This window comes from Oryctolagus cuniculus, chromosome 9, assembly GCF_964237555.1.
Source record: "Oryctolagus cuniculus chromosome 9, mOryCun1.1, whole genome shotgun sequence".
Taxonomy (NCBI): Eukaryota; Metazoa; Chordata; class Mammalia; order Lagomorpha; family Leporidae; genus Oryctolagus; species Oryctolagus cuniculus.
This window is the reverse complement of record NC_091440.1, coordinates 130,444,407-130,468,484: the sequence shown is the minus strand read 5'-3', so window position 1 is coordinate 130,468,484 and position 24,078 is coordinate 130,444,407. Positions and strand designations below refer to the sequence as shown.

The window sequence follows — 24,078 nt, the reverse complement described above, 5'->3', positions numbered from 1 at the left end:
CAGAGAGCTGGACTGGAAGAGGAGCAATTGGGACTAGAACCGGTGCCCATATGGGATGCCGTTGCTGCAGGTGGAGGATTAGCCAAGTGAGCCACGGCGCCGGCCCCCTGGCAATTTTCAATATATATTTCTTCAGATAACTTTCCTAACTCATACACTAGTTTTCCAGAATTTTTTTTTTTTTTTGACAGGCAGAGTGGACAGTGAGAGAGAGAGACAGAGAGAAAGGTCTTCCTTTTGCCGTTGGTTCACCCTCCAATGGCTGCTACGGCCAGTGCGCCGCAGCTGACGCACCGCGCTGATCTGAAGCCAGGAGCCAGGTGCTTCTCCTGGTCTCCCATGCAGGTGCAGGGCCCAAGGACTTGGGCCATCCTCCACTGTACTCCCAGGCCATAGCAGAGAGCTGGACTGGAAGAGGGGCAACTGGGACAGAACCGGCACCCCAACCGACACTAGAAACTGGTGTGCTGGCGCCGCAGGTGGAGGATTAGGCTATTGAGCCATGGCGCTGGCCATTACAAGACTTTGTTGTCCTCTGTTTTTTTTACATGTAGGTTTGCAGAATAGAAAAGACATGTTCCAGATTTTCCATCTAGTGTTGAAGTTCAGTGTCGTGTTAAATAGAATTATGGGTGTAGTGTTACAGAACAAGCAACTGAAAACCCCGTGTTGGGAAGAGTAGACCTCCTGCTTCAGGGCTGGGAGTAGAGGAGTGTGGTGTGCATGTGTCTCTGTGGTGTGAGTGTATCAGGTATAAAACAGATTTTTTTTTAATGATTTATGTATTTCTTTGAGAGGCAGAGTTACAGGGAGAAAGAGAGACAGCGCATGCGCTTCCATTGCTGGTTCATTCCCTAAATGGCAGCAGCGGCTGGAGCTGGGGTGATCAAAATCCAGGAACCAAGAGCTTTTTCTGGGTCTCCTACCAGGGTGCAGGGACCCAAGGACTTGGGCCATCTTCTACTGCTTTCCCAGGCCACAGCAGAGAGCTAGATGGGAAGTGGAGCAGCCAGGACTGGAACCAGCATCCATATGGGATGCTGGCACTGCAGGCGGTGGCTTTACCCACTACGCCACCGCACTGGCCCCTACAGAGAGATTTTCTATGAATGAGTACCATTTGGTTTGACCTCCCATTCTGGTTCTGTCTCTTCATTCTGTACGCAGCATCTCTCTTGATTCTGATCTGTGGACTGGAACTTTGTGTCATACTCTGTGGTTCAACTGTTAGGTAAAATTGGGGGCTGTTCTTTCCAGAATTCACAGGAAAATGTTAGTTTGGGCTTCTCTGGATAGCGTGGTGTTTGTACAGAACAGAGCAATGAGTCTCAGTGGCATGCTGGGATTCTCCCCTTGTCACGCCCAGGAGTCTCAGCTGCTTTACGGACACAATGGGCTTCATGGTCATATGTATCTCATTTTGCCTTTGTGGTTGGGCGTTGGGAAGGTAGAAGTCTTCTATTCCTGTCATACAGTTGGACTTGATGATACTTTTCATATCACTTTTGCTGTGTGTGAGGTATGTCAGGAAGTTTGTGGAAAATGGAAGTAAAAGATACTTTGGTGAAAAACATTTTGAAATCCATACACAGCTTTTTCCAAAATAAGCATTTTCCATGAATTTTTGAAGAGTCACCAAGCATGGATTTCAGATTTCTTCTTTTGCACCAAAATAAACTTAATTTTTAAAAAACTTATTTGAAGGGCAGAGTGAGAGTGAGAATGGCAGGAACAGAGAGAGAAGGTTCATCTGTCTTTGGCTCATTCACCAAATGCTCACAACAGATGGGGCTGGACCAGACTGGACCCAGGAGTCAGGAACTTCACTGGGGTCTGCCATGTGGGTGGCAGGGCCCCAAGTACTTGAGCCATCACCTGCTGCCTCCCAGGGTGGCCATTAGCAGGAAGCTGGGTCTGAAACTCAGGTAGACCTGCGTCTCAGATGCTCGGTGTGGGGTGTGGACTTCCCAAGGGACTGCTTCACCCACCACACCACAGAACCGCCCCCTAAACTCACCATGTACTTCCATTTTCACATGAACTGTATGAAGTCCTCACAGGTGTCTCATGCAGGAAGGTTGGCACTTTCCAAACTTTAAAGCCATGTCTGTTGGGTAAACTATTCTTTGGGGAATTTAATTGGTGACATTCTATTCTATGCTCTTCACATGACCAAAGTGTACATGAAAATTGAAATGAAAAATTGCAAATTTCAGGGAAGATGTGTTACAATGAGATTATAGAGTTTTATTTCTCATTATACAATAGGCTTCTTTTTCAAACATTTTTAGTTATTTACTTGAGAGTCAGAGGGGTAAAGGGTTAAGGGTTGGAGGGAGGGGACCCTTCTGCCATTCACTGGGTAACTCCTTAAATGCCTACAGCAGTTGGTGCTGGTCCAGGGCCAGAACTGGAACCAGGAACTCAGTACCGGCTTCCCACCTGGGTGGCTGAGATCCAGGTGCTGCCTCTGGTCTGCCGTAACAGGCAGCTGGAACCTGCAGTACAGCCTGACCTCCAACCCTGGCCCTCAGACGTGGATGCGGGCATCCGAGTGGCATCTTAACCACTTTGGCTGGAAGAAGCAATGTGATGAGCAGTCTGCCTATGATTAGTATTTTTTCTTTTATTTATATTCGCGAGTAAAAAGTGTAGTTTATTTTTTACGTAGCTAATGCAGTGAAGTTACATTATTTTCTGTAACAAATGCAAATATGACAGCATTTGAGTCTTAACTGCCATGCAGTAGTTTGCACTGTCATCTCTCCTGGATTTTTATAAGCCCTGAAAGAAAGGGCTGAGTTAACATTTTCTTGGGACATTTAATGAGCAAATATTGGAGCCACAGAAACAATTTAAAAGCTTCCCCTCAAGTGAAAAACTACTTTTGTAAATTAATTTCACAAATCGAATTGTTCTAATTGACTGTATACCAACTGTCCCAGGAGTCGTGGCGTCTGCTCAGGGGACAGAAAGGACTATTTTAATTTGATTCTGCCTGGCAATCTTTGAATGTGACTTAATTCCCAATATAAATGTGTCTGCTGTTTCTCTTCTGTCTAGGAATATCTTGAGCCCCGATCTTATTTTATTATCCGCCCTGCATGGTCCCGTTGAATTTGCATTTGTTTTCTCAGTGCACAGCGAAAGGAAAGGGTGACTTCTGAGCACCTGCAGCGAGAGGGGTTGTCAGGTTGATGGAAAAAAGCAGCTGTTTTCCAGCCGCAAGGGCAGGTGATGAGCTCAGAAGAGTGGGAAGGGGTAAGGACAGCCTAGACAGGAGTGTGAACATGTAGAAATAAAAGTGATCTAACAGGAGAGTGAACCTGGAAATGATGTGGAGTGTGAACATGTAGACATAGAAATGATCTAACAGGAGTGTGAACCTGTAAAACTAGAAATGATGTAACAGGAGTGTGAACCTGTAAAACTAGAAATGATGTATCAGGAGTGTGAACATGTAGACAGAGAAATGATCTAACAGGAGTGTGAACCTGTAGACATAGAAATAATCTAACAGGAGTGTGAACAAGTAGAAATAGAAATGATCTATTGCAAATGATTACCAGTTAATGGAGGAGGAATGTGAGGTGCTAGATGAATATTTGGAACCCTCAAGTTGTCATCCTCAATCATGGACAGGCTCACCCAAGGAAAGAGGAAACTCAAGTCGTCAACTTTCTAGTCTGTGTCTGATGGAGAGGTTTCTGATGATGGCTTGGCGTATGAATCAGAGCATAGAGGACTGCGTGTAACTCGAGTGGTGACTTGGGGGTCCTGGGATAAGCACACAGCACAGCACTGCATCAGTACAGCTGGCATGACAGCGAACACCACCATTCTCCATTTTCACTCTGTATCTGTAAAACGGAGTAAACGGATGTGTCTGTAAAACGGAATAAATAGGCTAGTGATGGCCTTGGCTGCTGTTTGAAAAATCTTTCCTTTATGCAAGAGAATCTTTAAGCAAGGTCCGTCCGTGTTCACCTTAAATTCCAGAATAGCATCATGAAACTCATTAAGTCTGCAACTGAGCAGTCAGTGGACAGTGCCTTCCTGGAACGTTCTGATTGTGTGGATCCATGTGGTCCTGTGCTCTGAGCCCCTCACAGCTTTGCATTAGTGACAGCTGGCAGTTTCATCCAGGAAGCATTTCTGAGTACAAAGGTGCTTTAAAATGTTCATGGAAAAATACATTTAAAAGATAAAGTTTATTTTGGTGCAATTGTTTTGAAATCCATACACAGTTGTTTCATATTGCATATTGTCCACAGATCTTAGAAGACCTCTTATATGTGTCAATTTCAAAAGTTTTTGCAATACAAATTGATTTTCAATTCCATTTTTCTTGTGAACTTTTTGAAGAACCCTCATTTAGTCTCCTGAAGCATTAATAAGAAACCTCAAACAGTTCTTTCAAGAAGTTTGTGATGAGAGAGAGAGAGAGAGAGAGAGAGAGAGAATATGATTATGAGTGAGTGCCCCCACCTGCTGACTCACTCCCCAAATGATGCAGTGGCCAGGGCTGGGCCAGGCAGAGCCAGGAGGTAGAAAGACACTCTGGGTTTCCCAGGGGGATAGCAGGGACCCAGCTGCTTCAGCCATCACCTGCTACCTTCCAAGGCATGCGTTAGCTGGAACCTGGAATTGGGAGTGTGGTTGAGACTTGAACCCAAGTCAGTCTGATGTGGGTGCGGGCATCCCGAGCGGTATCCTGACCACTGGGTCGAATGCCCATTCCTCTCAAGGAGGCTCACTGTTGGAATGCAGAGGGTGACACAGTTGGTCACCTGCAGTAGAAGTCTGAGAAGGAAACCTGCCCTTCGGTCCACTTGCGAGATTGCTCTGATGTTCGGCATGTCATTAAGGGCAGCATTTAGCAAAGATGTGGTCATTCGTCTTGTATACGTGCATCCGCGCGTGCACATGCGTACGTTTGGGTACATTTGCATATGCTAGTAGAGTTCATATATTTATAAAAATTCATTGTCTCAGCCCGCTGCCCCTCTGACCTTTGTTTGCTTTATCCCACAGGAGTCTGCTTGACAGAGACACGTTTTCCAAATCTGATCCAAGTAAGTGTGCGTCACCTGTTTCTTCACACTGTGCTTTCTTGATTTTGCAAACGTTGAGGAAACACGTAGCTCTGCCTGAATCATTTGACTTGAAGCCTGGAACGCAGTGAGGGGGACCTTCCCTAGCCCTGCGTACACACCCACCTGGGCAGTCCTGTGGCTGCACAGGGAGTTGCTTGGCCACAGGGGGAAGGCAGGGTCGTGCCTGTGACTGCAGTGTGGGACCACTCACTCTACACCAGCCTCTCCTCGTACGACCCTGTGGTAGAAACGGTATTTGAAAGACACCCACAAGAAACCGTAATTTTAAATAGAGTAGTGCTTTGCTTTCTCTTTCTTTGTTTTTGTTTTAAATAAAAGTGCTATGTAAAGGCATATACAACCAAGTGAAATATATCTGTTCTAGTCTCATCTGAAATTTTTGATTCCTGATTAGAGAAATTGAAAATTGGAGATAAGTCATAAAGTGAACAGGGCAGTTTGAAATAGAAAACAAATTAATCAGTTGTATAAATCAGGTCCTTTTCCAGATTGTGTTATTTATGTGTGTGTGTGTGTGTGTAATTTTTAAAGATTTATTTATTTGAAAGGTAGAATGTCATAGATGGAAGAGATACATAGAGAGAAAGATCTTCCATCGACTGGTTCACACCCCAGATGGCCACAGTGGCCAGGACTGGGCTGCTCTGTTTCTAATACATTTTCATCCTTTGATGATTTCCTTGTGATTGTCTTGCATGGGTCAGGCTAGTTTGATTTTGTTTTAGCATTTGGGGAATTGGACAAGAAATTGTATACATTCATATCTCAAGTTCATGAGACATTTATAAATGTATTTCTTCATCTTTTGTAGTTTGTGTCTTATACGTACAAGGAGTTGGAAATAAGGAATGGAGAGAGGTAAGATGAAAATTTTCTTTGGAAAGAACCACTGTGCTGGAAGGTGTGCATGACCATTTGATCAGGGTGATGCTTTCTTACTTTTAGTCTTTTTCAACGGAAATACTGAATTTCATTTTCATTTTATGGAAGTTTTCTGTGTGCTTTGTTTTTAATGCTTACAGATATTTAGCTGATTTATGTTTTTTTGTGGGCTGTTCTAGGACTGAAACTCGTGTTTTGCTGAGACAAACAAATTTAATGTATGTCAGTGTGTTTGTTATGACTCCTCAAGTAATTTTAACCTGTGGACTTACTCTTATTTTTCGAGGTCAGCTGCTGATTTTCATTAAATGCCACTTTAACAGGTTTCAAAGTGTGTTGCTTCCAATCCAGTATCGCTGCTTTTTGCCAGTCAGTAACATTGTTTGGAAATAAAGTATAAAGTCAGCTTCCTAATTCTTTATACTCATACACCATCGGATGATGCAAAGGGGCTGCGATGTTAGTTGTGTTCTGGAGTATCTCCATATTCAAGTAGAGAAGTGGTGGCAGGCTGGGGCATAATGAAGTCAAAGGCATTTCCAGCTGCCTGAGATGGCTGGTGAGCTGCGGAGGTGAGCTCACTGTGTGATGAGGCTTCCTGGTGAGTCTGTGCTGGCTGTCACCCCAGCTTGCCTTGTGTCTGTCAGTGACCAGTACATCCCAGTTGTGAGACAGTGTGTGAATGCAGCATCGTGATATGTCTCACAACCAAGGAAGCACTTGGATCTGTCAGGGCTTTTCACGGGTTTGGGTCAGCGCGGTGCTGAGTACCACTTTCCCGTATGTGATTGCTTCTGTGTGCCTCCACGTGGTTCTTAAATACTTACTTGCCTCTTACACCCCCAACTGTAAGCTCAGCCGCTTACATGCTGGATTCTTCTGTGCTCCAAATGCAGCTGATGACATCAACAACCAAAATGCAAAACTGGTGTGTGCACACTCATCCCGACTTTGTCCTGCATCTTTATCGTTTAGTGGTTACCCAGCGCTGTGAAGTTTTTTTCATTGAAAACAAGCAAACACCTCTCAGAGAAGCCTCTATCCAGACCTGTGTTATCTTCTGTCTGTCCTGTTGCAGCCTCCTGAGTGTGTGTGCCTTTCTCTGGAGGGTACACACTGACCCGCGAGGCCTGGGTCAGTCCAGTGGCACTGCTGACCAATCGTAGGTGCCAGGCTCAATGGGTAATGTCCAGAAAGTGGCATTACTGCAGGGACCCGTGAGGGAGCTGAGGAGGTGAACCTGACTGTAGAACAGGCGTGTGGGCCAGTGGAACCCCCACAGATGAGGCTTTGGGAACTCCGTCGGATAAAGGGAGTTTGGGGAAAGGTGATGGGAAGTGTCTCAGAACTGAAGTGCGGAGCTCAGTTTTGGGGTGCTGACTGAGCGGTGCTGGCTGCTGTAGGGTCAGGCTTGGCTCAGAATCTCCCTTGCTTAGCATGCTTTCCATGCTTCAGAGCAATGGAATATGCACTCTGTAATCAATGTGTTCTTTAGTCATTAGAAGGACCAACTAGTTCCAAGCCCATTACTAATTTGAATGGACTAATTTGCATCGACTAATTTAGTTCCTGCAGCTACCTTGAGATGTGGGTGCTGTATTAATCCTGTTTTACACCTGTAGACTCTGACACACAGAAAGGTTGACTTGTCCGGAGTTACCCTGACCTCAGTTGTAGAATGGGGATTTCAGCCCAGGCTGCCTGACTTCAGAGTCCTTTCTATAATTCTTTTTTTTTTTTTTTTAAATATTTATTTCATTTATTTGAACAACAGAGTTAGGGAGAGACAGAGATCTTCCGTCCACTGGTTCACTCCCCAAATGGCCGTGATAGCTGGCGCTGAGCTGATCAGAAGCCAGGAGCCAGGAGCTTCTTCTGGGTCTCCCACATGGGTGCAGGGGCCCAAGCCCTTGGGCCATCTGCTGCTGCTTTCCCAGGGCATAACAGGGAGCTGGATCGAAAGTGGAGCAGATGGAGTGAGAACCAGGGCCCATATGGGATGCTGGCCCTGCAAGCTTGGGCTTTAACCCGCTGTGCTGCAGCACCCGTCCCACTAGGAGATTTCTCACCTGATCTCGCCTTCACAGTCTGGTTTGTTACATGGAAGGGAGTTTCATAAGTTGGTTCTGGTGACTCTATGATTATTTTTTAAGCTTGATTTGGAGATAGAGACAGATGGAAGCAGGAGCCCTAGTACATCAGTAAACGAGGATATTATTAAGAAAATAGCAAGAAAATGTTTTGTTCTTTTATTTTTTTTCTCTTAAGTAAAAAAGTATTGACAAAAGGAAATAGACTCAAAAGGAGTTGAAAACAAAGTGTAAATGTAGGTGATGAGAAGTTGGACCTCGGTGGGGAGATACCAGTATATTACAGCAGGATACCAAATGCTGGCAAATTTACAAGGAATGGAACTTTATTTGTTACCATTTTGTTCTGGCCTGGGAAGTCTAACACCAGGTCAAGGGGCCTGAATGTTACAAGAGCCTTCTTGTTGAATCATCCTTGGTGCAAGGCAGAAGGGCCAGAGAAGGGTGGGAAGGCCACGGTCACAGGGTCATCCTTGACTCAGGAACCCACTCCCTAAATAACGGATCCGCTTGTGGAACGATGACCTGAACCCATTTACATGGGTGTGACCTGATCACCATGCTGTTCCATCAGGGGTTAAGTTTGCAACACCTGCACTCTGGGGAGCATGCTCAAACTGTAGCCCCAACTTCTAAGAAATAAGTTCACCGGTTGCCCCTCTTCCAGGCCAGCTCTCTGCTGTGGCCAGGGAGTGCAGTGGAGGATGGCCCAAGTGCTTGGGCCCTGCACCTGCATGGGAGACCAGGATAAGTACCTGGCTCCTGTCATCGGATCAGTGCGGTGCACTGGCCGCAGTGCACCGGCTGCGGCAGCCATTGGGGGGTGAACCAATGGCAAAGGAAGACCTTTCTCTCTGTCTCTCTCTCTCACTGTCCACTCTGCCTGTCAAAAAAAAGAAAAAGTTCAATAGAATTTCAAGAGTTAAAAGTGTTCAGAGAGATGGCTAGAAAGGAAAGAGCAGGTGCTATAGGTGAGCATCTCACGGTATTTACAACCAATGAACTTGTGGGGCGGAGGAGAGGAGTAAAAATTAAATATACTGCACTTGTCACTCAATCCATGCAATCCCAGTTGAGATAGTTTCTTTATTTTGGAAGCCAGGATAATGCAGTGGTTAAGCATGCACTTGGAGCCTTAGTGATGCTGTGTTCTCCTTTGTAACGTGAGGGAAGTGATAATGACTCAAGTTGTGAGGATGCCTTGTGAAGGGTGGACAGCAGTGTCTGGCACATGGGAAGCACTGTGTAATTATGGATACACTGGGATTTGAAGGATTAAGTGACTTGTATAAGGGTAATGGGACTAGCACGTGGCAGGTAGGTAAATTCCTGCATTATGCAATTTTGTAAAATTCTTCACACAGGCCTAGCAGTTGATGGGAAAATGACCTGTGGGATGTATTTGGCCTCAGACCTAATAGGAAACTGTGCAGTTTGACAGCTGCTAAAAAGGTAATGCAGGCTGAGCACTGCCTTGATGGAGGCGCCATGCTTTCGCCAAGGCAGATAATTCTGTTATGTTGAGCTATATGTGAAATTGTCATTTTTGCAGGTAAAAAAAAAAATGGCTGAGTGCTGGGAATTTTATGTGATTCGATCTAATGCTGTTGTGTTTCTCTCTGGTGGAAGTAAATTTAGAGTGTTACTTTTCAGTTCCACGTTTTAGACCATTGAAAAGCCAGGTATGTGAGGAGGTGCGCCGTGTTGAAGTATGGAGAGATGTGTCCTATGAATGAAGGAATATGTAGTCCAAGAACGGTACAGGCTCCGGCTTTCTGTCTTGAAGCTGTTTTCCTCGCCAGCTGTTGTCCTTTGGAAAGGGAGTCGATGGACTGACTTGATGTTGTTCAGTGGAACAGGTTGAGAGACAAGCAGCGCTCAGTGCACTGTGAGTGAGACTTCTGCGACGTTTAGACTTGCACAGTGGATGGGTCTCCTGGAACTGTGTCTTGAACTATACTGGATCTCCTGGAACTCTTTAAATGGGGCTCAGTTGAATCAGCAAGAAAGACGTGGGCCTCCATTAGCTGGAGTTTCCTTGCGAGTTTGTGATATTATGACGCTCTGGAGTCCAAAAGGAGTTTTCATGGCATTTCATCAGTTCTTCCAAGTATCTTTTTTAAAAAAAATGACTTGTTTATTTGAAAGGCAGAGTAAAAGATAGAGACAGACAGAATGTGAATCTTCGTTCAGCTGATTCATTCCCTAAATGGCTGCAACAGCCAGGTCTGGGCTAGGCAGAATCTAGGAGCCAGGAGCTCCAGCCGGGTCTCCCACGTGGGTGGCAGGGGCCCAAGCACTTGAGCCATCTTCTGCTGCTTTCCTAGCCGTGTTAGGGAGCTGGATTGGAAGCAGAGCAACTGGAACTCTGAATGGCACTTTGATATGGGATGCTGGTGTCGAAACTAGCAGCTTAACCTGCTGTGCCACGACAGGGACCCCTCTTCCAAATATCTTTTAAGAATTGAACGGTAGTTTATTAGGGTACAACTGCGGTAGATACTCGTCCTGGTTGTTAAGATGGTTAGGATGCCTGGAGTCTGGCTCCACCTCCTGATTCCAGCTTCCTGCTGTGTAGACCCTGGGGAGGCAGCCCATGATGGCTCAGGTTGCTGGCTTCCTGAATTAGTTGGGTTCCTGTCACTCATTTGGGATACCTGGATTGAGTTCCCAGCTCCTGGCTTTCTCTCCTTGACCATTCCAGGCGTCTGGGGAGTAAGCCAGCAAATGAGAGTTCTCTCTCTGTATCTGACTGCCTTGTCTGTCTCTCAAGTAAGTAATGGTTTTAAAATTTTTAAAAAGTTAATGTATTCTGATAATTATTGCCAGTGTATTTGAGACTGGCAAGGGAAATATAATTTATTAGTAATTTTTTTTAACTTTTAATGAATATAAATTTCCAAATTTATGGGTTACAATGGCTTCCCCCCCCAACTTCCCTCCCACCCGCAACCCTCCCCTTTCCCTCTCCCTCTCCCCTTCCATTCACATTTTAAATATTCAACAGAATCATCCATTGATCAAGTTGACCAGTATGTATTGGGAAGTTATTATGTAATGTGGTAATAGATAAAATGAAAAATACAGTGTTTCTATGTTAGTGAGCGCTCAGTGTAGTTGGAGAGCTTTCGCAGTAATACCACTATAATAGTGCTGCCAGTTTACCAGTTTTGAGTATGAGTTTCATCCCAGTCGTGTGGCGGTTACGTTTGCCTGAATTCAGGTGCATTTTGGAAAAGCATGAGGTAATGAGCCATATTATTTTATGTTCTGAGATGAGTTACTTTTGGCTACTAAGTGGGGGAATAAGTGAGAAAAGAACTTAAAATATTTGAAACAAGTGCTCCAGACAAATAGAAATACCGTTTAAAATTAATCTGTACTTGAAACTTGCAATTTAAAAATCACGTCTGACACCATTAGAATTGTCTTCTTATCTGCAATAAATTCCGTCTAATGACTGTGAGTTGTGAGTTGTGAAAAGCTCTTGCAGTGATGGTCTTTTACGGAGCTAGGGACACTTCAGTGCCACACGTGATGAAAATATGGACGCCGCTCAGTGGCAAGTGGAGGCGGCCAGCCGCACCCCTGAAGACGTACTCTGTGCCTTGAGAGGTTCCCGGAACGTGGCACTGAACTTCTGTGAGTTAGTTTCCAGTTGTCCAGAGATGATCCACTTTTGGAGTTACTTGTAAACAATTAACATTATAGATAGTTTCAGATTCTCTAACTGGTATTTGTTGAGAGGAAGCAAGCTGAAGTTCTTGATAAACCGTGGGGGTTGTGTCTTTCCAAGGCAATTAGATCTGCTTTGAAATGCTGATTATTCCCATTCTGTTCCATCCTGTGACACTGAACCCTGATCACATTTATTTTTAATCACTTTGCTTTTCTAATGTGTGAATCTTAGATTCTGCATTTCCTTTTAAAGAAGTGTTAGCCATATCCAACAGGTTCGAGATGTTGTACTTTAATTACTTCTAGATTCAGAATGGTTGTTTTTTATTTTTGAAACTATGCCAAACTTATCAAAAAATTGGAAATGTGGTACAAAGGATTGTTTTTCTTTGAACCATTTCAGAATAAGTTGTTGACATGCCGCCCTAACAACAGAATGCTTTATTGCATGGAGGACAGAATCCCTCATAGCTATAATGTGATGATGAGAATGAGAAAATCAACACTGTTGTACTCACATTTCTACCATCTAATCCTCAAACCCTATACAAGTATATGGATTGGTGTACATGAATACCAGCTGCATTGCCTGTTGCCTCTGGTGGTCTTCCTGCTGGGGTCTCCTGTCCACAGTGTCCTGAGTGCTCTCTCCGTCTTTGCTCATTTTTCATGACTTTGTTACTTTGAAGATGGAATGCCAGCCGCTTTGAAGAATGGTGCTCATTCTGATTTTATTTCTCATGGTGCAGCTCTGGGTGGGATGTCACCGAAGGGACATGGTGCTCTATTGTATGTTGTCCCGTGGTGACAGATTTCCGTTGTCACATTTCTGATTAGGTTAATTTAGATCACTTGCTTCCAGTGGTATCCGCCAGCCTTCCCTACCCAATAGCTGTCTTTTCCTTTTTGTAGTTTATAACTATTTTGAAGGATCTTCAGTGGATAGTATATTAGGGGATACTTGGAGAGTGTGTACATGTCTCTCTGCCATTATACCTTCTTTTTTTCTCTCTCTGGGCTCATGATTTCTTCCTTTATTCAATGAGTTTTCATATGCGTCTGTCCTTTATCCCGGCACCTAAATTGTGCGAGGTTTACCCAGTGGACAGGTCTTGCCCCTTGGCAGGTGTGCATCTGTGTGCTTTGTAAATGCCTCCCGAAGTCTCTGAGCGCATGTTCTTTCTGAGACAAATTGTCCAGTGCTCTCATGCTCTCGTTTTCCCTCTGTTTAAATTCTGCTTAGCATAATTTTGAATAAACTAGGTTTCTTTTGTATTTTGTTCACATGGTTTATCTTTTCTCATTTACTTCAACTTTACTGTGTTTTTACATTTAAAGAACAGCATATAGATGGGCTGAAAAAAAACACCTAAAATAACCCTTTTTTTTTTTTTTGGAACGTTTAGATCATCTTTAATTAGTATAATTATTGATGTATTTGGGTTTAAATCTAGTTTATAATTCTTTTTATTTTATCTACATGCTTAAAATTCTTTGTCTTTTCTTTCCTATTTTAGACTTTGTTAGATTTTTTTAAGAATTACTTATTTTATTTGAAAGGCTGAGTTAGAGAGAATATTGAATCCACTGGTTCACTCCACAATAGGCTGCAATGGCTAGGGCTGGGCCAAGTCAAAGCCTGGAGCTTCTTTCAGGTCTCCCACATGAGTGCAAGGGCCCAAGCACTGGGCCACCTGCTGCTGCTTTCCCAGGAGCATTAGCAGGGAGCTGGATTGGAAGTGGAGCAGCTGGGACTCGAACCAGTGCCCATATGAGATGTCGGCTTCACTGGCGAAGGCTCTACCCAGTATGCCACAGCACTGGCCCAGACTAAATATTTTCTCACGCAGTACAACTTTGCTTTGTTACAACTTCCCAGAAAACTGTTGATCCTTAAAACATTCTATCAACTCCACTGTTAATTGTGGTGTCCTTATAACTACGGATGTTAATTTTTCATGTAGAATAAACACCCATAATACTTTATACCATGTGCATTCATGTGCATCTTATGCGTACTCACTGTATTAAGTTCTCTTTCTCATGCATTTATGTGCTTCCTTCAAGTATCATTTTTATTATGTAGAAGGAATCCTTTACAATTTCTGTTGGTACACTGTTGGAATTACGTTGTCAGTGAATTGTCTCAGTTGTTTTTAAAGAGAAGTCTATTTTATATTCAGTTTTTTGGTTTTGTTTATTGAGAAAATATCAAAATACAAAAAATGAGTTATGTTCATTGTGGTATGAGGCAAATACCCTTTTTCCAGTATAAAGGTCAAAAAACAGGACTTGGCCAACAGTGCATTTCCTTCTGCAGGCCCCTCCCAAGAATAATGACTTCCATGTGTGAGTTGATGGGTGTTTTATGCTTTTATCTTCCCATTGTGCACCTCTTGGCATCACAGTTTAGTATTACACAATAAAAAGGTATGCATTTTATGTCTTCCTTGTACTCATGTATTTTTACTGCCATTTATCTCAGAGTCTGGACTCTTTGGTCTGTAGCTGCACAGTCAGCATCTTGTTGACTATGCTTTTTGGTGTATTTCATGTTTTTTCTTAGAATTTTTACAGTTAGCCAGAGTGAATCAGAAAGCTGAATACACACAGATTTAATTGTTTTCTCAAATCTATTGGTGATGGTGTGAACATTTATCAGGCAGCAAATGATGTCTCACTCTCACTCTTTTTTTGGTGTGTGTACTCATTGATGTTTGGTGTTTAGGTCAGTGGAGCTCATCACTTACTGGTTGGCATAATGTTACAATGTATCAACATTGGCAGATGATGTTACCATTACATACTGCGTTTTCTCTCTCACAGTTCTGCAACTGATGTTCACACTGCTTCGTGTGTCAGCGTTCCTCTAGTGCTTTTGTTATCCAAGGTCGGTCTGTAGCAAATTCCTTAGAGAAGCCCGGTTTCAGTATGTCCCTGGTTCTTCCATGTTGATAATAATTTTAATCCTTTCTTTTAGGAGGATATAAATTTTTTAATCAGTTTTTATTTCATAGACTATATTTATTATGGCTGCTATTCTGTTACAAAGAGTTTCAGAGAAAAAAAAACCTGTTTAAAATTAATTTTTAAGTCATGTACTCTTATTGCATAAGTGGACAGTGATGTATTTGTTTAAACATATTTATTAAATATGTATGTATATACCTATGTGGAGAGAGATGGTGTTTGTGTGTGGGCATGTGTGTGTGTGTATGTGTGAAAGCACTCTCTCTCTTTCATGTATTTGTTCATTCCTCTTAGACCTGCAGTGGCCAGGACTGGGCCCATGCTGATGTCAGGAGCTGGAAACTCAATCCAGGTCTCTCACATGAACGATAGCAGCCAATTCCTTTAGTCATATAAGCTACTGCCTCCCAGGGTTCAAATTAGCAGGAAGCTGGAGTGAGGAGCTGGAGGCAAATACCGAGCCAGGCACCCTGGTAGGGGATGCAGGCATCTTAGATGTGTGAATCTTTCAGTTTTTCTCTTCTTGTGGGTTTCTAGTTTGATCTGTTGTGGTCAGCAGAGATAGTTGATACGTCATTCCTCTTGAGATTTTTGTAGCTTATTTTGTGATCCAGTGTGTAATCTATACTGGAGGGTGCTGTCCCGCTGTTGTTGGTTGGAGTGGTCTGTCTTTGTTATTTCCATTTGTTTCATAATGCTGTTCAAGTCCATTGTTCTTTCTTCATTTCATGTTGGTTTATGTAATCTTTGTTGAAGTGGGGTAGTGAAATATCCTACTAGTATTGTATTGTGCATTGGTTCTGTCTGTGTCTGCTTTATATATAGAATAAATATGGTGCTGTGATGTTGCATGCATATATAATTGTCCTATCTTCCTACTGATTAATTTTTTTCAATATATAATATCTTTCTTTGCCTCTTACAACAGTTTTTGATTTGAAACTATTTTTTGTGGTGTGAGCACAGCTGCCCTTGCTCTCTGTCAATTTCCATTTACATGTAATATCTTTTTCTTTCCTTTCATTTTCCATGTACATGTCCTTAAATCTACAGTGAGTTTCTTGTATACAATATGCTGATTTTGTTTTTATTCTTATCCTTTCAGTAACCATGAAAGTAATCATGATAGTGAAGGATTTACTCTTATTTTGTCTGTCACTGTATCTTCTAATTCTTTTGTCCTGTGTTAATTGACTCTATTTTCATTTTATTTATTTGTTTATTTTGTTTTGTTTTGATGTACTTTAATTCCTTTCTCTTGTTCTTTTATGTGTGTGCTTACCCTGAGGTTATCTTTATCTTTCTTTATTTTATTTGTTATATAATTTATTTATTTGAAAGAGTTAAATCATCCATCCACTGATTCACTTCCCAAATGGCTGCAGTTTCTGGTGCAGGGCCAGGTTGAAGCCAGGAGACAGGAGGCTCTTTTTGGTCTTGTACCTGGGTGGCAGGGGCCCCAGTGCTTGGGCCATCTTCTGCTGCTTTTCCCAGGCCATTAGCAGGAAACTGTATTAGAAGTGGAGCATCTGGGACACAGACTGGCGTCCATGTGAATGCCAGCACTGCAGGTCAATAAGAAATATAGCAGTCTATTTTAATCTAATGACAACTTTACTTGATTTGTATACAAAAACTCTTAATTTTGTCACACCTATCCCCACTCTTTGTTATTGCTGTCATATTTTTCATTTGTTTTATTGTACACCTTTTAGACTTTATAGTCAGTTATTTTTAAAAATTATTTTGAAAAACAAGGAGAAACAGCCCATCCACACATACACAGAAAGAGCTGTCCCATCCTCTGTTTCACTCCTCCAGCGCTCAGAATGACTCCTGGTTGGGGCTGAAGCAAGGACCTGGATACTCAGTCCAGGTGTCCTGTATGGGTGGCAGGGACCTGAGCCGTCATCTGCTGCCTCACATCATCTGGGATTAAAATCAGAGCCCTGACTTGGACCCGGGCACCCCAGTATGTTATTTGGACATGAAAACTGCTGGCTAGATTCCTGCACCATAGTTATTTTTAACGTTTTTATCTTTGGATTTTATACTAGAATTAGGTGATTTATTCTCCGGTGTTCCAGTAATTGAATAGTCTGTATTTGTCTGTTTACCTTCACCAGTGAGTTGTTCTTTCTTACACTGTCTGGCATCTTTCTTGTTTCAACTTGAAGAACTCTCTCTATTCTTTCTTGCAAGGCGGGTTTAGTGGTGATGAACTTCCTCAGTGTCTGCTTCTCTGTTTCTCCTCTTTTTTTAAAGAACAGCTTTTCTGGGTATTGAGAGTTTTTTCTCTCCAGACTTGGAGAATGTCACCCAGCTCCTTCCGACAGAGAGGTTCCTGTGGGCACTGCTTTGTGTGGGGGCATCACTTTTCCTTTGTTGCTCTCAGTGTTTGCTCTTTGTCCCTGACTTTGTGATTATAGTGTGTCTTGGTGTGGATTTCTTTGGAATCATTTTTTCTGGAACTGTTGGACCTCTTGATCTGGATAACGATTTCCTCCAACAGATTTTGGAAGTTTCCAGAAACTGTGTCTCCATATGTGTGTTCTGAGCCTTCCTCTCTCTGCTTGTCTGGAATTCTGCCTGCCTGCCTCTCTCTCTCTCTCTCTCTCTCTTTCTTTCTCTCTCTCTCTCTCCCCCCCTCCCCCCTCTCCCCCTTCTCTCCCCCTTCTCTCTCTCTTTCCCCCTCTCTCCCCCTCTCCCCCTCTCTCCCCCTCTCCCCCTCTCTCCCCCTCTCTCCCCCTCTCAATGATGTCTGGCCTCTCTTTACTCATTTTGGTTGTTGATGACCTAAAGTTACCTGTCTTTTGGTTCCCAAATTCTTCTGTTTGATGTTCTGTAGTTGAATGTAATTTGTGGGATTCTTGAATTCAGTTATTATATTCTTCAGCTTCAAGACTTCTTTTTAAAAGAGGTTTATTTTATTTATTTGAAAAAGAGTTAGAGAGTGAGGGTGAGTGGGGGGAGGAAGGCAACCTTCCATCCTCTGGTTCATACCCCAGATGGCTGCCATGGCCAAGGCTGGGCCAAGCCGAAGCCATGAGATCGAGACGCCATCCAGGTCTCCCCCGTGGGTGGTAGAAGCCCACACACTTGGGCCATCTTTCCCGTGCTCATTAGTAGAGAGGTGGATTGCAAGTGGAGCTGTGGGACTTGAACTGGAGCTCACATGGGATGCCAGTGTTGCACCAACCGCCCAACTTTCTGTGCCACAATGCAGGTGTCTTTTTGATATTTTTAAAAACAATTTCTCTGTACTGGTATTCTCATTTCTTTATGCTTCACTTTTGTGAGCTTGCTGGGACTGTTTATGGTGGGTATTTTGGGTAATTCATATGCCAGTGATTGTTTGGAGATTTGTTTTCTGCATTTTACTGGGCCGTGTTTTCCTGTTCCTGCCCCTTTATAACTTTGTGCTGGTAGTTGTGCATTGGGAGAAAGATTCACCTCTGAGTCTTTGTGGTCAGGCTTCCTACAGTGAAGGGCACTCCGCAGGCAGTGCAGCTCAGAGTTCTTGGGTCCGCTCAAAGCCTGTCTCCTGGTGACTCATCTTCAGACTGGAGGCTTGGAATTAGCAGTTGCGGAGATGTGTTACTTACTTTTCAGGTGCTTACAGCGCTTTGCCTCCTCTGCCGTCTGTCTGCAGTGCTGCAGTGGTCCACCCAGCCCTCTTTCTTGTTGGTGGGTCCCAGGCTTCTAGAATGTGCTGGGTCCTGTCAGCCCCCTAGTTGTGCAAGACTGAGCCCAGTTGCTGCACACACTCCCAGGCTCAGAAGAGCCTCAGTGGTGGACGCGTGCCACACTTTGTCTCCCCCTCTGTGAGAGAAAGGCCACCAGATGGTCTGAGCATCTGTGAGCAGTGCCATGATCTTTGGGAGCAGCATCCAGCCACCCAGATTTCTTGCTGCAGGTGTACCCAGGCTTCTAGAACATGTCGGGTTCTATCAGTACAATCAGACAAGACAAGTGGAAGTCTCGTTGGGCACCCACTGAAAAGCCAGAATGCTGGATATCTATGTGAACCTCAGGTCTTCGCTTCTCCTTGGATTCTCCGGGATCTCGAGTTCTCCTGCTCATGCAGGTGGCCTTGAAGGCGAGCCTGTGGAGAACGAGTGTGTGTCAGATCGCTGCTTTTCTTCTCAGTGGCCCCTGATTCGGGGCCTTTTCTCGTTAGCTCTGGGAGGCAGGCACTACAGAAGCTGGTCCTTCGGGCAGCCCCCATTCCCCAGACCTCGGAACAACGTGTGTGTGGTTTCGTCTTCATTTCTCATCGCAGGGAGCAGATAGGAGCTTGGAGCTTACTCTCAGTTGCCCAGTGCTGTGCCATGAACAGTGAGTGTGTGTCACAGATAGTGAGTGTCACGACTTTGGTGGGGTGCAGCTGATACTGAGTTTACCTTAAGAAGCATTTCATTGGTTTGTACATTGTGCACAGAAGGGGTAGGTCTGTGCATTGTTGAATCGGGTCCCTGTGACAGCACGGAGGTGCCTGGGGCCTCTGATTCTGCCATCTTGCTGCAGTACTGGGCGGCGTCTGTCTTTCGGCTTTCATTTCTAGTAGAGGTATTATTCTTTTTAAAAATATTTTATTTATTTCTTTGACAGAGTTACAGACATGGAGAGGGAGAGATAGAGGGAAAGGTCTTCCATCTGCTGGTTCACTCCCCAAGCGGCCACAATGGCCAGAGCTGGGCTGATCTGAAGCTTGGAGCCAGGAGCTGCTTCTAGCTCTCCCTTGTGGGTGCAGGGGCCCGAGCACTTGGGCCATCTTCCACTGCTTTTCCAGGAAACAGCAAAAAGCTCAATCTAAAGAAGAGTGACTGGGACTAGAACCAGCGCCCATGTGGGATGCTGGTGCCGCAGGCAGAGGATTAACCTCAGCGCCAGCCTCAGAGATATTATTCTGCTCTTTAATTCTTTTTAGAAGAGAATTTTGTTTGTGAATTAACTTTGATCCTTTGGCTTTTCTTAAACTCTGAGGTGTCTGGGATCAGAAAGCTTTTTTTTTTTAACTTTTATTTAATGAATATGAATTTCCAAAGTACGACTTATGGATTACAATGGCTTCCCCCCCATACCGTCCCTCCCACCCACAACCCTCCCCTTTCCCACTCCCTCTCCCCTTCCATTCACATAAAGATTCATTTTCAATTATCTTAATATACAGAAGATCAGCTTAGTATACATTCAGTAAGGATTTCAACAGTTTTCTCCCACACACAAACATAAAGTGAAAAATAATAGATGATTTTTTTAAATGATGATGAAATCAGATCAGACCTATTGTCATGTTTAATGGGATCAGAAAGCTTTGAAAACTTCATCGAGCTTTCTGGTCAGTCACGTCATCTTCAAAACTATGGTTAATTGTTCTAAGATTTCCTGGCTTCATTTTTGTTTGCCTCTCCATTGTAATCTAGAAATTCTCTTTCTTCATTACTTCTGTAATAACTACTGTTGGGCTTATACTAAGTGTATTAGTTAGGTTTTCATTGCCATATTGAGATACCTGAGACAGGCTGACTTTATGAAGAAGAGAGTTTCGGGACTGGTGGTTGGCATGAGGCGTCCCATGTCAGAGGGCCAGTTAGACTCCTGCTTCTCTGTTCTGATCCAGGTTCCTGCTCTTGTGCCTGGGAAAGCAGCAGCAGATGGCTCAAGTTCTTGGGCCATGCCACCCGCTTAGGAGCCAAGGATGGAGTTCTGGGCTTTGCCTTGACCCAGACCTGGTATTACAACCTTTTAGACAGTAAACCAGCAGGTGGAAAACATCTCTCCCTTTGTGTTACTGTGCCTATCAAATAAATAAAATCTTAGAAAGAAAAGAGTTTTATTTTGGATCCTGGTTCTGGAGGTTTACAGTCCAAACAGTGGGACCCAGTTGCCCCCTTGGCTGCACCCATCCCGTCATGGGAGGAATGCCAGTGTCTCTGTGTTCTTTCCCCACCTTTGAGTAAGGCCACCAGGATCCAAGTGAGTGGCTCCACCCTCCTGACCTAATCCCATCACCTTGCTGCAGCCTCACCTCTAAGCGCTGCAGTTAGGTTGAGTTAGGTTTAACTTCCACATGAGTTTTGGGTAACAGATCGTATTCCATCCACAGTACAAAGGAACTTTTCTTCTCTGCAGAGTTGATCCCCTAACTCTGGGCTGTGTTGACATCTCTCCGGTAATGTCAAAAAACCAAGTGGTTTGTTTCACCTGCCTTTGCGTTTTCGTACCAGCAGTGTTGGTATGCCACAAGCCACTGCACCAGAGCTGGGAGATCTGTCTCGTGGTAATTGCTGGTGTTGTGTAGGAAAAAGGAGAGAGAACTTGGAGTTTTGGGTGACCTTGCACTTCTCTGGAGTGGGTTCCGTTTATTCCTGGAGAAATAGCAAGGTTAGAGAGGCCTGCAGCAATTCAGTTAAAGAAAGTCTGCCTGTTGGTGTTGCTAACCCTTGGCTGGCTTGTTTAAGTCTCTTTCTCGTTTTTAAAAGGCTTAAATAAACTGAAGAGTGGAAAGAAATACAGGAGCTCCATGAATGGTGCCCTTGTGTTTGCAGATTTTTTGACTCCTTTGTCTCCTTGGCTGGATGAGGGCCGATGTTAATGAGTAGCTCAGCCTCTCCTTTCCAAAACAGCGCTGTTTTCCATCTTTGTTCTCCAAGTGTATGGTTCCAAAAATTATAACTTTATGTCTCTGTCTGGATCTGTTTTGGGCCTGGTTAGGCCTAAACTCCTATTTAGGCCCTTGCCTTTTCCTTAGAGAAGAATTCTGAGTGCAGGCACAAACACAGGGTGCAGCGTGATGAGGTTTATTTACGGAGTGAGCAGCAAACACTAGGGCTCTATTTAGGGAGAGTGGGCCAGGAGGGGCAAAGAGGGACTTGCATACCTGCTTTCCCCAGGTCCACAAAGGGCGAGCGTGAGAGCAAGCCCTCCTCTTCACCAAGCTTTGGACAGGGAAGCGGTTCCATAGAACTGCCCCCAGATCCCAGGTAAGCTGCGGTACCGTCCAGGGAGGGGTCATCTGATACGTGGGGCTGGCGGAGGCGTGGCCTCCAGCTCCTGAGCCCTCTATCTCCCTCCAAAGAGATGACGTGAATATTTGACCCTGTTCTCTGTTCTCTGGGTGTTCCCAGGGAATGAGCTGGTGTGAAATAATGTTCACCGTTGGCAAAAGCGAAACTTCGTTGTGATCACTTTGCAGTGTAGATGTTAATGGGTACACTTTGTTATATCTTAATGTTAGCCGTCGCAAAGCACACCGGACACCGGAGTAAGGGAAAGGGTTTATTGGGGAACACCCTACAGACTGGAGTGAAGGGGCGGAGAAGGAAAAAGAGAGGGAGACTGTAAGAGAGAGAGACAGAGAGGAGAGGAGCTAGCAAGGAGAAAAGATAGAGCAGAGAAGGAGAGGAGAGCAGAGCCAAGAGAGACCAAGAGAGCACAGGAGAGAAGGACCAAGAGAGCACGTGTTCAGGAATAGGCCCTTTTAAAACTTTGCCTGAGGGCGGGCAGGGAAGCAGGAGCAGCGAATCCCATTAGGATGGGGGTGGAGCCTGGCTCAGGTAGCTGGGCCATGAGGCCACCTGGCTACAACTGTGCCAGTTTCCTAACACACTTGGATTTGCAATGTCCCTTTTCGTCTGAATACTTCTCAAGAGAAGGTTGAATTAGCAAATCTCAGAAAAGCAGGCCTTGAGCATTGACGGATACCACTGCTGAATGAAACGGTGCTTAGAGGTTATGTCTGGTACAGTACTTTCAAGAAAGGGGGAAAGTGTATTCAAAAAAAATTTAAGTTTTGTTTGATTTATTTGGAAGGCAGAGTGACAGGGAGAGAAGGAGAGACAGAGAAAGAGATCTTCCAACTAAATAGAAGAGAGAAAATGATCTTGTATCCAAATTGCCCTGTTGATAGGGGGTAGGCCAGCCAAAGGCGGGAGCCAGAAACTCCATCCAGGTGTCCCATGTGGATGGCAGGACCCAGTACTTGGGCCAGCTACTGCTGGCTTCCCGGGTCCATTAGCACGGAGCTGGATCAGAGGCAGAACAGCCGAGACTTGCGCTGGTGCTGTGGTCGGGGACACTGTTCTCGCAGGCAGTGGCCTAGCCAGCTGTGCCACAGTGTCAGCCCCACCAACAATTTTTAAAAGGAAATAGGCTTTTGGTGTAGTGGTTAAGATACCTCCATCCCATATGAGAGGGCCTGGGTTCAAATCCCAGCTCCACTTCTGATTCCAGCTTCTGATTATGGGCACTTGAGATGGCCGGAGGTGATGGCTCAGGTACTTGGGTCCCAGTTACCCAGGTGGGCGGTCCCGATTGAATTCCTACCCCTGGCTTCAGTCTTAGCCCCAGCCCCAACCCTCACGATAGCCAGTATTTGGGGAGTGAACCAAAGAATGGAAAGTCTGTCTCTGGCTGTTTTATCTCTCTGCCTTCCAAATAAAGAAATGATTTAAAGGCAGTAATGAAATTTAATCATTTTTTTCAGATTTGCTTTTTTTAAAGATTTATTTATTTGAGAGGCAAAGTTACAGGCAGAGGGAGAGATATAAATAGAGAGAGCTTTTATCTGCTAGTTCACGCCCCAAATGGCTACAGTGGCTGGAGCTGGGCCACGCTAAATCCAGGGGCCATGGGCTTCTTCTGGTCTCCCATGTAGATGCAGGGGCCCAGTGACCTGTGCCATTTCCTGCTGCTTTCCCAGGTACATTAGCAGGGAGTTGGGTCGGAAGTGGGGCAGCCAGGACAAGAACTGGTACCCACGTGGGATGCTGGTGGTACAGGCTGTGGCTTAGCTCACTGCTTCACAGTACCAGCCCCATGAAATTAAATCTTCAAAAAATTAGAAATTACTGCTCTGGGGGATTTTCAGGATAATGGAGCAGAAGTTAGTTTTGAATATATTAAGTTTATCATTGGCTGCTTTTTAAATTATTAATTTTTTTGAGAGACAGAGTGGTCCCCATGACTGATTCACCCCACGTACCTGTAGTGGCTGGGGCTGAAGCAGAAGTCAGGAGCTGGCACTCAGTCTGTCTCCAGTGTGGGTGACAGGCACCCAGGTACTTGAACATCACCTGCTACCTTGCAGGGAGTATGTGAGGAGGAAACTGGAGCCTGGTGCCTGAGTGGGACACAGACCCATGTACTCTGCTACAGGATAGAGGGATCTTAATGGGGAGACACAAAGACAGGTCTCTGATACTCTGATTCACTGCCCCTGTGGCTGCAGTGCCCAAGCTGGGCCAATCCAAAGCCAGGAGCCAGGAGCTTCTTCCCCATCTCCCGTGGGTGCAGGGGCCCAAGCACTTGGGCCATCTTTTGCTGCTTTCCCAGGCCTT

General features: G+C 44.5%; 1 protein-coding gene across 4 annotated transcripts in view; it reads left to right on the top strand.

Annotated features, from left to right (window-relative positions):
• CPNE8 (copine 8) overlaps positions 1 to 24,078 on the top strand; it is a 263,087-nt gene that overhangs the window by 31,263 nt on the left and 207,746 nt on the right. For 3 of the 4 annotated variants that reach the window (XM_051850927.2, XM_002712675.5, XM_070049629.1), the window contains exons 2-3: positions 5,035 to 5,075; positions 5,929 to 5,975. In XM_051850927.2, coding sequence (XP_051706887.2) covers positions 5,035 to 5,075; positions 5,929 to 5,975 — 88 coding nt within the window. Of the gene's footprint in view, positions 1 to 5,034; positions 5,076 to 5,928; positions 5,976 to 24,078 lie in introns of those variants that run through there. The other variant, XM_051850928.2, reaches the window with a different exon arrangement.